This window comes from Corvus hawaiiensis, chromosome 11 (genome assembly GCF_020740725.1).
Source record: "Corvus hawaiiensis isolate bCorHaw1 chromosome 11, bCorHaw1.pri.cur, whole genome shotgun sequence".
NCBI classification, from domain to species: Eukaryota; Metazoa; Chordata; class Aves; order Passeriformes; family Corvidae; genus Corvus; species Corvus hawaiiensis.
In genome coordinates this window covers 3,134,737-3,146,977 of record NC_063223.1, presented here as the reverse complement: position 1 = coordinate 3,146,977, position 12,241 = coordinate 3,134,737, and the positions used below count along the sequence as shown (strand labels likewise).

Sequence of the window (12,241 nt, the reverse complement as noted above, 5' to 3'; positions counted from 1 at the left end):
CAAGAGCTGCAGCAGAGCGAGCTGATCCCCGCTTCTCACCTTTCAGTGTGAGGCCAGCTGGGAAGGTCAGAGCTGCTGGTGCTAGGCCAGACACATGGAGTTCATTTAAGTGTCTGGCAAACAACTTCACCAAAAGATGCTGAAAATTCTTCTAAAGTAGCTCAGCAATCTGAGCTTGTTGTCCCACTTGAACCACAAAGTTCTGCCTTGCTATAGGTGTTGCTGCAGGATAAAGCTGAGCAAAATCTGTGACTACCTCTGCTTTAGCTTATTTTTAAATTCTCATTGAAGCCATTTCACAAACTTTCTCCAGCATGTTTATGACCCAAATTACACGGGTTTCATAGTATATTTTCAGACTTGAATCACAAGTCAACCCACACCTTCCCTCATCCTTCTCATCTGAAAGCAAAGCAATGCTTCAGAAGGTTCAATGGCAGGAGCAGCACCTCAGGCCTCCTGTTCAACATGAAATGTGACAGCAGAACAGAACACACATGGGGAAATGAACACAAACAGTGCTGCTGACAGTACATGCTGCACCTGCAGAGGTAGAAGCTGCAGGGACAAGTTGTGCTTACATTTATCAATCCAGTGCTGGGTGTAAAGACTCCAGGACCTGAAATGAGGAGGGAAAATAGTGCCTATTCAGCTTCATGCAGCTCACACTTGGTCATGGTGACAGGGGCATGGCCATGGCAGATAGCTAAGAGTGGCCTCTCTTTCTGTCTCTCCTGAAAAAAACATTTAGCCACTAAATTTTTCTTTAAAAAATAATTCTAATTCTGGAAACACACCAAAGAAAACAGCCGAACCATCGAGACAACTGAGTAACAAGGAACGAAAAGAGAAACGGCCCCCCTACGGTTTACCACCCACGGCACTGGGGTTATGGCAGCACCGGCGGCTATGTGGGTGCTCAAGGGCCAGAACCCCCGCAGCCCAGCTCTGGAGCTCAGCGCCGGGAGCCGAAGAGGGGCTGCGGGGATACCCACACTCCCGGAGGGCTGGGCTTGGAGCCGGGGAGTGACCCGCGGGCCCGCCAGCGCTCCTCGAGGAACATGAACGCCCGTGTCACAGGGTGGGAACACGCACGGAGCCGCGCACGCCCACCCCGGCCGAGAGTCCGACAGGCGCTGCCCGCGAGTCCGTCCGGATCGAGCTCCGCGGGGCCGCGACGCCGCCTCCCGCCCGCGCCCAGCCGCGCACCGCGGGCAGTGGAGGCGGTGCCGCCCGGCACGGAAGCGGAAAGGGCGGGCGGCAGTGCCGCGTGGGGCGGTGCGCCCGGCGGCCGTGGGTGATCCGGGGGGCCTGTCGTGGGTGGGTGTGGGCGGTCGCCCTCCCTTCCTCGGCAGCCCGGCATGGCAGAAGGGGAGGCGGCCGGCGACGCGGGGCTGGGTTCGGCCCCAGCCCCAGCCCAGGAGGGCGCCGAGCTCGCGGCCGTTATCGGCGCTACCGTGCCCACGGGGTTCGAGCAGACGGCGGCCGAGGAGGTGCAGGAGAAGCTGGGCTCGGCATCCAGGATCAGCAGGGATCGGGGCAAGATCTACTTCGAGGTCCCGGCCCGGAGCCTGCCTCAGGTCCGTGCGGGCTGCCCGCCCCGCTCCCCGCTCCGCCCTGGGCGGGCCCGGTTCGGTGCGTCCCAGCCCCTCCGAGCGGGGCGCTTCGGTCTCGGAGGCCTCCGGTACGGACAGCGTTCCGCACCCGGCCACGGCCGGCCTGGGTGCAGCAGCTGTATCCGCCTTTATTGGGATTTGGAGGGAGATGAAATAGATGGGGACGTTAAACCAGTGCGAAGATGTAAACTGATAACTCCCGTGGGGCCTAAAGGTGGAAAACTGTAGTCTCTGAAACGACATAAGATGGCAAAATTCTAACGACAGTAAACACAGTCCCTACAGCACACGGTTAGTAATGTGTCGCCGTGCGTTTTCATCTCTTCTAGGTCCATCGTCTGAGGTCAGTGGATAATTTATTTGTTGTTGTTCAGGAGTTCAAAGACTATCAGTTTAATGAAAATAAGGTGAGTTACTCTTCATTTTTCAGTCAGTTCTGGGATTTGGAGTGTTGTTCGGGGTTTTAAATTTAAGACTAATATCAAAGTATTCTGTTTGCTTAACAAGTTTTTCATTTGTGATATTATTCCAGTTCTCTTTTTCTGGCTTGTAGATGGAAGTGTGGCCATGTCGTTTAACATAATTTCTACAGTTAAATACTTTGCGTTGGCAGGATCTGGGATAAGAGCTGATGCCATGTTTGTAGGTCACAGGTGTAGGACAGTGAAGTGTCACTTTGGTCACTTAATATGGCGTTGTCTGTTTTACAAGATAAATTATGAAGTCCTGTGGGTCTGGTGACTTTCAGTGTAATTCCGTTTAGTTGTGGCATAAACAGACAAAAACCTGTAAGCTTTGCTTAAACATGTAGTGGATTAATGTTTAATAAACTACTTCGAGAGACCTAAAAACAAAGGATAATTTTTTAAAGTATGGAATGACTTCAAAGCACAACTTTTTCTGTCTGTTAAAGGAAGATGCTCTAAAGGATTTGGAAGATTTGGTTAAAAAGCTGCCCTGGACCGATCCATTGAAAGTTTGGGAGTTGAACAACAGCTTGAAAAAGAAAAAGACAAAACGCAAAAAACACAATCTGCAGAGTCCTGCAAGCAGAGAGAAGCTGAATGATGGTGGAGAAGAGGGAGGAGCAGACCAAAATAACACGAATGACCAGGAGGACTGTGCCCAAAACCCTGTGGCTGTGGAACCCACTGGTGGCCAGAATACAGAGAAGCCCCAAGGAGTGACATCCAGAAATGGGGTGGAGGAGGAGGAAGATAACAAGCAATCAGATGTGAAAGTTGAAGTGCAGGCGAGTTCTGAGAGTGGGACCAAGGCTGGTGACAGTCAGACAAGTGAAGGAGAGGCGAAGGTGCTGAGGTTCCGAGTGACGTGCAACAGAGCTGGAGACAAGCACAGCTTCACATCGAATGAGGCCGCAAGAGACTTCGGCGGAGCTGTGCAAGAGCACTTCCAGTGGAAAGCTGACATGACTAATTTTGATGTGGAGGTATAGTGGCATGCCTTACCTAAGTTTCTGCTGTACAAATTTTTAGTTCTTATTTCTGATGCTTAGAGAACCCCAAACTGCCTTCCAGAGACTCTGGAACTGAAAGCTGGTAATGCTGAAATTGGCCTTTTCTGAAGCATTCATTTCCCTGGCACATTATGTGTGTCCTCTGATCGAAGCACTTGCCTTGCTTTCAGCTTTAGTAAATCCTCTAATGCATTGTTTAATACCCATCTAAGTTACCAGGAAATGCTCCATATGGAAGCTGGTTTGGGGGTAAAGGGGACAAAAAGAATTAACAATAACTGTCTGGTGTTTATTTCCTGTCAGGAGAGAGCAGAGGCTGGGAAAATACAACTGGCACCCCTGGCTTGTTGGTGGTGAGGAACCACCGTTTTTGAGGGGCAGAAAGACTTGAGTTTTTCTTGCTGGTTTACTAAGGGCTGGCCACTGTCCTGGAGTGAGATTTCACCTTGCTAGTTAATGTAGTCCCCACCACAAATACGATTTTTATTGCTGCTTTGCAGATGCTTCACTGTGTCTTGCAGGAGTTACCAGGCTTCTCCCCCAGACTTACAAACCAAATCCTTTAAGAAGCCAGTGCAATGGTTATAGCACTTTGAGAAGTCTTGTGCAACAGATTCAGTGTGAATGAGAGACTCTGTGAATGCTCTCCTGAATTCTGTCCTATTGAAATGGTGCTTTGCTTTACTTCCATGAAGAAAAGCTTTTTTATACATCATTCCTGGATTTTAAATTACCATCTAAGATTCCTGTAAGTATTTACCAGGCATTCTGTGGAAAGCTTCTGTTACTCCTGAAATTCACTTCAAGTTTTTTCTTTAGGTTCTTCTGAATATTCACAGCAATGAAGTCGTGGTGGGGATTGCATTAACTGAAGAGAGTCTCCACAGACGGAACATCACACACTTTGGACCCACAACGCTGCGTTCAACTCTGGCTTACGGCATGCTCAGGTCAGGGCAGTTGTGTTGTATTACGCTCGGTTAACAAGTTATTTTGTTTCAGAAATTAAACCTTTTATCTCCCCCACTGCTTCCTCAGAAACCATTTCTGTTAATTCTTAAAGAAAAATAAATTAAAAAAACCTGGAGTTGCTGACACCACATGCCTTGTAATACCAGTGGGTGTTTCCCAGCCAAGGAAAGTAAACATTTGCTGTATTAGCCAAGTTTCAAAATAGTGTATCACATTCTTGAAAGACTATTACTGCATTGCTGGTTATAAAATAGTGATTAACTAGTGGAAAAAATAATCACATGAAGGTTTTTGTTAGAAGGGTAGAATCAGAGTGATTAAAATAGTACACTTTCCCTTCTTTACAGAAATTCAGCTTTTTAAGACATTTCTCACCATATCTTTTCTTCTGTTCCTCAGACTCTGTGATCCCCAGCCCACAGATATCATAGTTGATCCCATGTGTGGTACAGGTGCGATACCAATAGAGGTGATTCTTCCTTGATTTTTTTAAACTTAATGAAACTTGTCTATATCTGCAGCTGAATAATATGTGTAAGTCTGCTTGGTAATGACTGAATTTTAAGCTCCAATCTCACCAATTTTTGAACAGATACAAATACACTTTTTGGAAATTACCTCATTTTCCTTCCCTAGAACATAGCAGGAAGAAGCTAAATCCAAAAGTATTTTGAGCTTTAAAGGTACATAATACAGCTGTCTGTTACAGAATTCTAAATTCCCTGCCATCCACTTGCAGTCACTTTATTGTATTCTGTCATGTTTGAGAAATTATTCTGGGGTTTTTTTCATTCAAGCAATGTTGATGCTAATGTTGCTTATTACCATTTTCCCCCCAGGGAGCTGCAGAATGGCCCTACTGCTACCACATTGCAGGGGATAACAGCCCTCAGGCAGTGAAGAGAGCAGCAAACAACATCTGCTCCTTACTGAGGAAAAACGAGAGTAAGGACAGGTGAGAAGAGCATGAGGGATTTTCCTTTCCTGCAGTGTTGTATGCACAGAAATCCACTTTGCAATGATGCATTTGAGTGTCTGATTCATATTTGCTAGTTGATTTTGTTGCCAACGTTCTAGACCTCCCCAGTGTAAAAACCTGAGTGCTCATGTCTCAGGTAACTGCCTTTGCTCTTGCAGCAGCACTGCCCTGGGCGTTCCCTTGGACATCATCCAGTGGGACATCTGCAACCTTCCTCTGCGGACGGGCTCCGTGGACATCGTAGTGACAGACATGCCCTTCGGGAAGAGGTGAGATGTGCTGGGCAGGTGCTGCGCCTCACTGCCGTGGCTGCATGCACTGTCCTGGTCCAGGGCTGGGCTGCTCCCCAGTTAGGTACTTAAATGGGCCCGGTTGGGAAGGAGTTATGAACCCTATGTTAAAAATGAAGCTTGAAAGTAACAGTAACTGGGGTCCTGAATGAGCAGATTGATGTCTGGGAGACCAACACTGAACTGGTGTCGGTGATCACAATGGGGATCTGAATGTATCTTGCAGGATAGGGTCGAAGAAGAAGAACTGGGATCTCTACCCAGCTTGCCTGATGGAGATGGGCCGGATCTGCACCCCAGGGACGGGCAGGGCTGTGCTACTTACCCAGGACAAGAAATGCTTTGCCAAGGTTTGTTCTGTGAGAGAAAATCAAACCTATTTACACTTGAAAACACATTGAGGGAAAAATTGTAAGCCATCATCATTACAAAAGATACTCCACTTATAGAGCAATAATTAGTAACACTTAAATGCAGTTTTGGACCTGAAAAGTCCCTTAATGTTGTCATCAGAGGGGTTAAAGAATAATAAAAAATAATGTTATTGTCTTAACAGCATTCTTGGGCTGGTTTTGGCTTGCAGGCCTTGTCCCGCGTGGGACACATCTGGCGCAGAGCTCAGACCGTGTGGGTGAATGTGGGGGGACTCCATGCTGCAGTGTATCTGCTGAGGCGCACCTGGGAGAGAGCAGAAGAGAGAAGATCCTTCTGGTAAACTGTGTGGAAGAAGATGAGACACCTCCAGACTTTGTTGAATAGCCATCTGGTAAAGCAGACACCTGAGAGCATAGGTCTGTCAGTTTCAAAACCAAACAACCTATGCAGAAATTGTCACACAATTAAACCAGGGATCAACTTGAGAGCTACCAGTTCTACTGTGTGTTCTGAAACCTTACTATCTAAATCACCTCCCTGCCACCCAAACTGAAATCGGTTAGTGGAATTAGTAATTCTTTCCCTGGCCTGAATCTTCTCTTGTATTTTTCAGTTAAATGTTTATTTCTTCTGCTTACAGTAGAAAACATGTTGAAGCAGCTCTGGGGGTAACAGTAATTTATTTACCGAGCTGTATCTTCAAATGACTAACAGTACTACTAAGACTTTCACCTTAAAGGGTTCAGAGGTAGTATCCATAATGTAGTTTTCTAATTTATATCATTGCGCAAATGTAAACTAATAATAAACCAGTATCTGGTTTTTGTGGTCTGATAAGCAAATTCCAGTTGGCAGACAGTATGCTGTGCTGCTGATTCTCTTGCCTGTTACCTCACCTTAGTGCAAATTACTAGTAAATGTCTAATCCATATTGTAGTGTTCCATTGCCATGGGTGAGGGAGTAACACACAGCCTTAGAATACAGTCTGTGGTTACTATTTGAGGACAGAGATTCTTTTAGCAGTTGTATTAAAAAGTTCATGGTTTTGGGGTCTACCATGGGCACATCAAGGTGGCAATTTGAGTTTCGTGGGTGATTTAACTACCGCAGTTACGCTGCCACAGTATTCACAAAAATATTGTTGCAAATTTTTTTTTTCTTCTGTGACCATACTGTGATTTCTCAAGCCTCTTACTCTGCTCATCAGAGGCTGAAAACACATTGCCAGTTTGCCCTTTTTATTACAGTGTGTTCATGCTAAGTATGTGTAACTGTTCAGAGGTGAATTGACAAGTATTAAAGTTTTAGAAGTTTTGCATAAAGAGATGAGTCTTAATTGTGTTCTTTTTCTGGTTCGTGTTCAGATTGAAGAATGTGGGAAGATGAGGCACAGTGATGTCTGTATAGCTCTGCTCTCTTACTAATGTAAATTTGTGCTCTGAGTTTGTACGGTTTGAAGCAGTTGCTGTTAAAGCTTGCAATTCTCTTTTCATGGAAGATTCGCACCAGACACTGAGGAATAGTGGCTTTTTTTCAGTTAAGGCGATCAGCCTCACTGTTTATATGCCATGTGATCCCATAGTGCTGCTCACAGCTTCTTTACAGTATCAGGATATGAGCTACGTTCTATGATGTGAATTTGCTATTTTCTTCTCATAGAAGGAGCACAGGGGAAGTGACTCATTTTGCGCAAGGGCCAGCAAACAAGCATGGCCAGCAGTTCTAATACCTCTGCCTGTATTGGGAAAGGTGTAACTGACTGGTGATGGTTTCTCTTGCATCATTCTCTACCAATTTATACACTTCTCCCTCGCAGGCTGCTAGAGGGACAGAAATTAGGAAATGATCCCTCCTCTAAGTATTGTTGGAGAATACTGAGTATTCTAAAAGAAAAAGCTGGTGAAAGGTGTTGAGACATACAAGGAAAATGCACTGTTGTTATGCTTTTAGTACTGTAATTTGCAGTCACTGTGGAGAAAAAGACACTTAAACTGCCTTCACATACTTCATTACTGCCTAGGGTGGAGGAGTTAGAAAGAGTTGATATTTAAGGTCCCTTCCAACTCAACCCATTCTGTGATTCTGTGTTTGGAGGGATATCTGTTATCACACACTTGAAAAAGCAAAATGAATGGTTTGGGTTGGAAGGGACCTTGTAGATCATCCAGTCTCAGCCCTTGCCATGGGCAGGGACACGCAGTGAATTACACTATCCCAGGTTGTTCCAAGCCCTGTCCAACCTGGCCTTGGACTCTTCCAGGGATGGGGCTGCCACAGCTTCTCTGGGCACCCTGTGCCAGGGCCTCACCACCCTCACAGGGAAGGATTTAGTCCCAATATCTAGTTAATTTTTCTCAAATTTTAGTGTTTTCGTGTGTGTGAGAAAGATAATACAGTGTTTGGAAATTTACAGCTCAAGGATAAAGGAACGTTGTTTTGGCACGCAGAGCTCGGGAGAGGAGGGAACTGGCAGTTTTAACTGTTACTGGTGTTTATGGCAGCCCTGGTGAGCCCAGTGCCTTAGTCACAAGACCTGTGAACCGAGGCTGCTGGGTGACGACTTGTGTGCCAAACGCCTGTACTGTTTTCCGTCTATTTGTTAAAAGGCTCCGGCGGGTCCCCGAGCGGGCAGCGCCGCTCCGCCGCCCCGGCCTCCCCTCACGCAGGCCCCGCCCCGCCCTGCAGGGCCGCGCGCAGGCGCCAGGGGGCGGCAGCGAGGGGCAGGTCCGAGACAGCACCGCCCTCTGGCGCCTGCGCGCGGCGGGGCCGGGGCGGGCGCGGGGCTGCGATGTCGCCGCCGGGGCCGCGGCCGGGGCGCCCGGGCGGGGCCGAGCCTGTCCTGCGCTCTGTCAACACGCGGGAGCTCTCTGAGGTCGTCTTCAACAACCACAGCACCCGCTACGTGCTGCCCGTCTGGCTGGACTTCGAGGGTCAGCCGCGCTGCTACCCGGTCCTGCAGCCGCGCACCGGGCGCGTCATGCGCAGCTACCGGGGTGGGTGCGGCGGGACGGGACGGGACAGGACAGGCTGGGGCGCCGCGGGGCCCGGGTGGGTGAGATGGTCGCGGTGGACTTTACCTTTTTGCCTTCCCCCGCCGCCGTTCTCCTTTCTCTTCCCTTTTTCCTTCTTCCACTTTTACCTTTCCCTTCCTTTTCCCTTTTTCTCTCTCAATTTCCTTTGCTCTTTCTTTTCCTTTCCCCCTCTCGTTTTCCCATTTCCTCCTGCTGGTTTTTTTTTCTTTTCTTTTCCTTTTCTTTCTTTTTTCCTCTCATTTCCCCGTTTTTCCTTTCTCCTCCCCATTCATACCAGTGACTGGGGCCATGGTAGTGGCCTGTGCACAGGGAACTGAGCTGGAGATTAGCTTTGTCCCTTGTGAGCAGATGCCTCTCAGAGCCACTCATTAAAAAGTGCCATAATTGGTATATTCCCACCTCGTTCCCTGCCAGGGCACCTCTGGCTGTTCCGGGATGCAGGGACCAACGATGGGCTGCTTGTCAACCAGCAGGAGCTGTTCGTGGCAGCCCCCAATGTGACCAAAGCTGACATCACACTGCCAGGTAAGGGACAGGACTGCATGTGCCCTAGGGAATTCTGAACTTGGTCTCTTCAGACCTGTTACAGTTAGTGAGAAATCATATCCTCATGAAATTAAACCTGCTCAGACACTGGAAGAGGTGCCTCTTGGCAGGAACTACATCTGTCTGCTCTCTGGAGAGCCCAGCCTGTCGTGGGTCACTGCTGCGGGCTGTACCGTGTGTTCACATGCTCAGAGCAGCATCATTGGCATTGGAGCAGCAGCCGAGAGCCCTCGTGACAAGGTTGTGTTGCGTTTGTGTTTAACTGCAGTGTTCACCCTGAAGGAGAGATGTCTGCAGGTTGTGCGCAGTCTGGTCAGCCCAATGGACTACAGGAAACTGGACATTGTTCAGTCGTTATATGACGAGCTGGAGGATCATCCTGATATTTGGAAGGATCTTCAACGGCTTTCTCTGGAGAGGAATGAAGCACTGAGGAACAAAATTCTGGAATAACACGATTACTCACTTCAGTACTTTCCTCAGTAGCAAACCCCTGAGTCTGAGCAGCGAGAGTCGCCAGGAAACACCAAGAACTGATGCCTCTGTTTAAAGCTTTGAAACATAAACTCAGTAACGTTGGTGATAGCAGGTCAAATCCCAAAGACTGAGCAGCACCTGGAGGCATGCCAGGTTCTGATGGCTCAGTTCATTTCTTCATTACATGTATTGCAAACCGTAGGGTAAGATCAGAGCAGCTATATGGAAAATATTCATACGAAGTAACTTTCATTGTATGAGAAAGTGAATTACACCAAGGATTAATTTAGCCCAGACTAAGGGTTGTAAGTGTCACCCATTTAGTTTGAGTAATTTGGTTTGATGGAATTTCCCTTTCATGTGTAGCCTCAATGTGCCTGTGAGTCACAGAGCATGGGGGGTTTGTACATGAGGGTTTCCAGCACCACCTGAGGGTCTGACAAACATTACATTGGTGGAAAGACGAAGTGTAAATGCTTGGAGGTTATTCTGCCTCTTGCCTTTCCATGTACAAAGCCATGTCATACCCACTCTAGGTCTGACATGTTTTTATTCTCATCATACCTCGAATGCCTTATTTGCCTTTGTCATAGGATTGTTGTCTGGCTGATCTCAGCCACACAGACCAGATCCTAGTTCTATGACACCCTTGTTCCCCAAAGCTGCTTCCCCAGCAGCCTCTACAGGGTTCACAGGAGGTAGATGCTTTAAGTTCTGTCTTTTCCCCTTGCAGTGCTATAGTCTGGGTTGTAGTAGGAGGCCTTTTCAGGGAGCCTGGGCCTCTTGAGCTGCCTGTGCCTTCTCAGGACCAGTGGGAGCTGTATTTGCTCACACAGCCAGTTCACAAACAGGGCCATGCTTAGCGGCAGGCTGCAGAAACAGAGATACCATTTCTTTGCCTGTATTCTGTTCCCCCATGTCTTAGTGGAATGTGCTCTTCAGTGAATGCACACAGAGAGTTCAAAGCAGCATAGTTTAGTGTTACATGAATTGTCTGCCGAGCAAGATGTGGTGGAACTCAGGTTAGAAGCAGATTGGTAGGAGACTGATTACAGCAGGTTATTTCTGTGAGTACGTTTCCTTCCAGCTGTACATTCTGAGAGCAGATGTGAAACAGAGAATCTCAATGTATTTTGTAAGTATGGAATGCCTCCCTATTTGTAAACTTGTTTTTCTTACATATTTGAAGAAACTGATCTTTGACATAAAAATGGAAATGTGTGCTAGCTTTCTGACTGTAATTCTGTCAGGTATATTCCCCAGTGTCTGTGTGTTTGTATCCCTGTGATACTCTGACAAGTGTTGTGGTTGATCAGTAAACAGACACTTTGGAGTGTACAGCCTGCCCAGCCAGTTGCTGCAGGGCTGTGTTGTGGCTCTCATGAACTATCAGCACAGCTTCAGGCAGTGTCTGGGCAGGAATGGGGCTACTGGCAAATTCTGCTCTTACCACCTCTCAGATCTCTGAGGGGAAAGTGAGCCCATGCAGGCCTTGGGAGCAGACATGGGTCAGTGCCCTAGGGAGCCTGAGGGTCAGAGGGTGCTTTCTCTGCTCTTAACCATACCTGGGAGGGGGTTCCCTCCTGATGTCTATGAGGCTGTGCACTGCAATAAGCATGGCAGCTCTGCCAGACCCTGGCAGAAAGCTGGCCTGCTTGGCTGCAGCTTTTCCTGTAACAGTTGGTATTAGGTGTTGGGTTTAACAGTCTCTACACGGCACACACGTTCTGGGTATTTCTTAGTTGGGTGGGGTCTGTGATTTCTTGTGTGTCTTATGAGAGTGTATTTTTCTGCTCTGGAGTGGTTCTTTGGATCAGAATAAAAGATTGGAGAAACTCCATCTGGCTCTAACACATGAACATTGGGAAATGCAGTCTCCTACTAGTTACTCAGATGGGTTAGTGATGAGTGAAAGTCGTCATTTACTTGTGGCAGCTGTGTTAGCATGGTTTCAGTCGCTCCCAGCACGGCCTCTTTGGCCATCTCAGGAGCAGCAGTGACAGCAGGTCAGGGCCAGCCCGAGCGAGCGCGGTGTGCCGGGAACCTGCTGCGCGGGAAGCGGCGGGGCACAGCTGAACGGGAGAAATCCCAGAGAAATAAATGTTTCTGACACCATGCAGTGTCCAAGGGCTCGAGGAGAGCACACAGCAGTGGAGAGTCCTGCCCACACCACGTTGAAAAGGGAAGGCCCAACAGCAGGAATATACAGGATTGTTTCAGTCTCTAATCAGTCGATTCCAGTTCCCCAGTAAGACCCTGCATTACTTGCAACATTCAGAGCAGAACTGAAGCCATACACACAGTTGGATGTGTTCTTTCCCCTTGCTTCCCCCGAGGCAAATAGCTAAAATGGTTTCACAAGTTTTTCCGGTACCCAAGGGGAAGAAGTATTTTCTTCCTACTTTTATGTAATTCTTTGCAACATAATTTCAGTCTAATCTTACATCCCTTTCAGAGATGTTCTAATCATCTTCCC

At 47.8% G+C, this 12,241-nt stretch overlaps 2 protein-coding genes across 3 annotated transcripts; both read left to right on the top strand.

Moving 5' to 3' along the window:
* Positions 1–1,263: 1,263 nt before the first annotated feature.
* On the top strand, positions 1,264–7,032 carry THUMPD3 (THUMP domain containing 3). Of its 2 annotated transcripts, none has more exons than XM_048316004.1 (9): positions 1,264–1,580; positions 1,946–2,023; positions 2,530–3,066; positions 3,913–4,043; positions 4,465–4,534; positions 4,905–5,020; positions 5,206–5,313; positions 5,561–5,684; positions 5,918–7,032. In XM_048316004.1, the coding sequence occupies exons 1-9, from the start codon at positions 1,362–1,364 to the stop codon at positions 6,047–6,049; spliced, it is 1,515 nt and encodes a 504-aa protein (XP_048171961.1). In that variant the 5' UTR covers positions 1,264–1,361; the 3' UTR covers positions 6,050–7,032. The 2 variants fall into 2 exon arrangements, with proteins under 2 accessions (XP_048171961.1, XP_048171959.1); XM_048316002.1 differs by having other exon boundaries at positions 1,265–1,580; positions 5,203–5,313.
* Positions 7,033–8,481: 1,449 nt separating this feature from the next.
* LOC125331779 (von Hippel-Lindau disease tumor suppressor-like) lies at positions 8,482–11,605 on the top strand. Its single transcript, XM_048316141.1, has 3 exons — positions 8,482–8,703; positions 9,157–9,267; positions 9,557–11,605. The coding sequence occupies exons 1-3, from the start codon at positions 8,499–8,501 to the stop codon at positions 9,739–9,741; spliced, it is 501 nt and encodes a 166-aa protein (XP_048172098.1). The 5' UTR covers positions 8,482–8,498; the 3' UTR covers positions 9,742–11,605.
* The last annotated feature ends 636 nt before the right edge of the window (positions 11,606–12,241 follow it).

Excerpts from the sequence above, each read along its gene's own strand:
- LOC125331779 (XM_048316141.1), top strand. The coding sequence starts at position 8,499 with ATGTCGCCGCCGGGGCCGCGGCCGGGGCGCCCGGGCGGGGCCGAGCCT. Across the intron at positions 8,704-9,156 it reads CGTCATGCGCAGCTACCGGG|GGCACCTCTGGCTGTTCCGG; the intron begins GTGGGTGCGGCG and ends GTTCCCTGCCAG. Across the intron at positions 9,268-9,556 it reads AGCTGACATCACACTGCCAG|TGTTCACCCTGAAGGAGAGA; the intron begins GTAAGGGACAGG and ends GTTTAACTGCAG.
- THUMPD3 (XM_048316002.1), top strand. The coding sequence starts at position 1,362 with ATGGCAGAAGGGGAGGCGGCCGGCGACGCGGGGCTGGGTTCGGCCCCA. Across the intron at positions 5,021-5,202 it reads AAAAACGAGAGTAAGGACAG|CAGCACTGCCCTGGGCGTTC; the intron begins GTGAGAAGAGCA and ends TTGCTCTTGCAG. Across the intron at positions 5,685-5,917 it reads ACAAGAAATGCTTTGCCAAG|GCCTTGTCCCGCGTGGGACA; the intron begins GTTTGTTCTGTG and ends TTTGGCTTGCAG.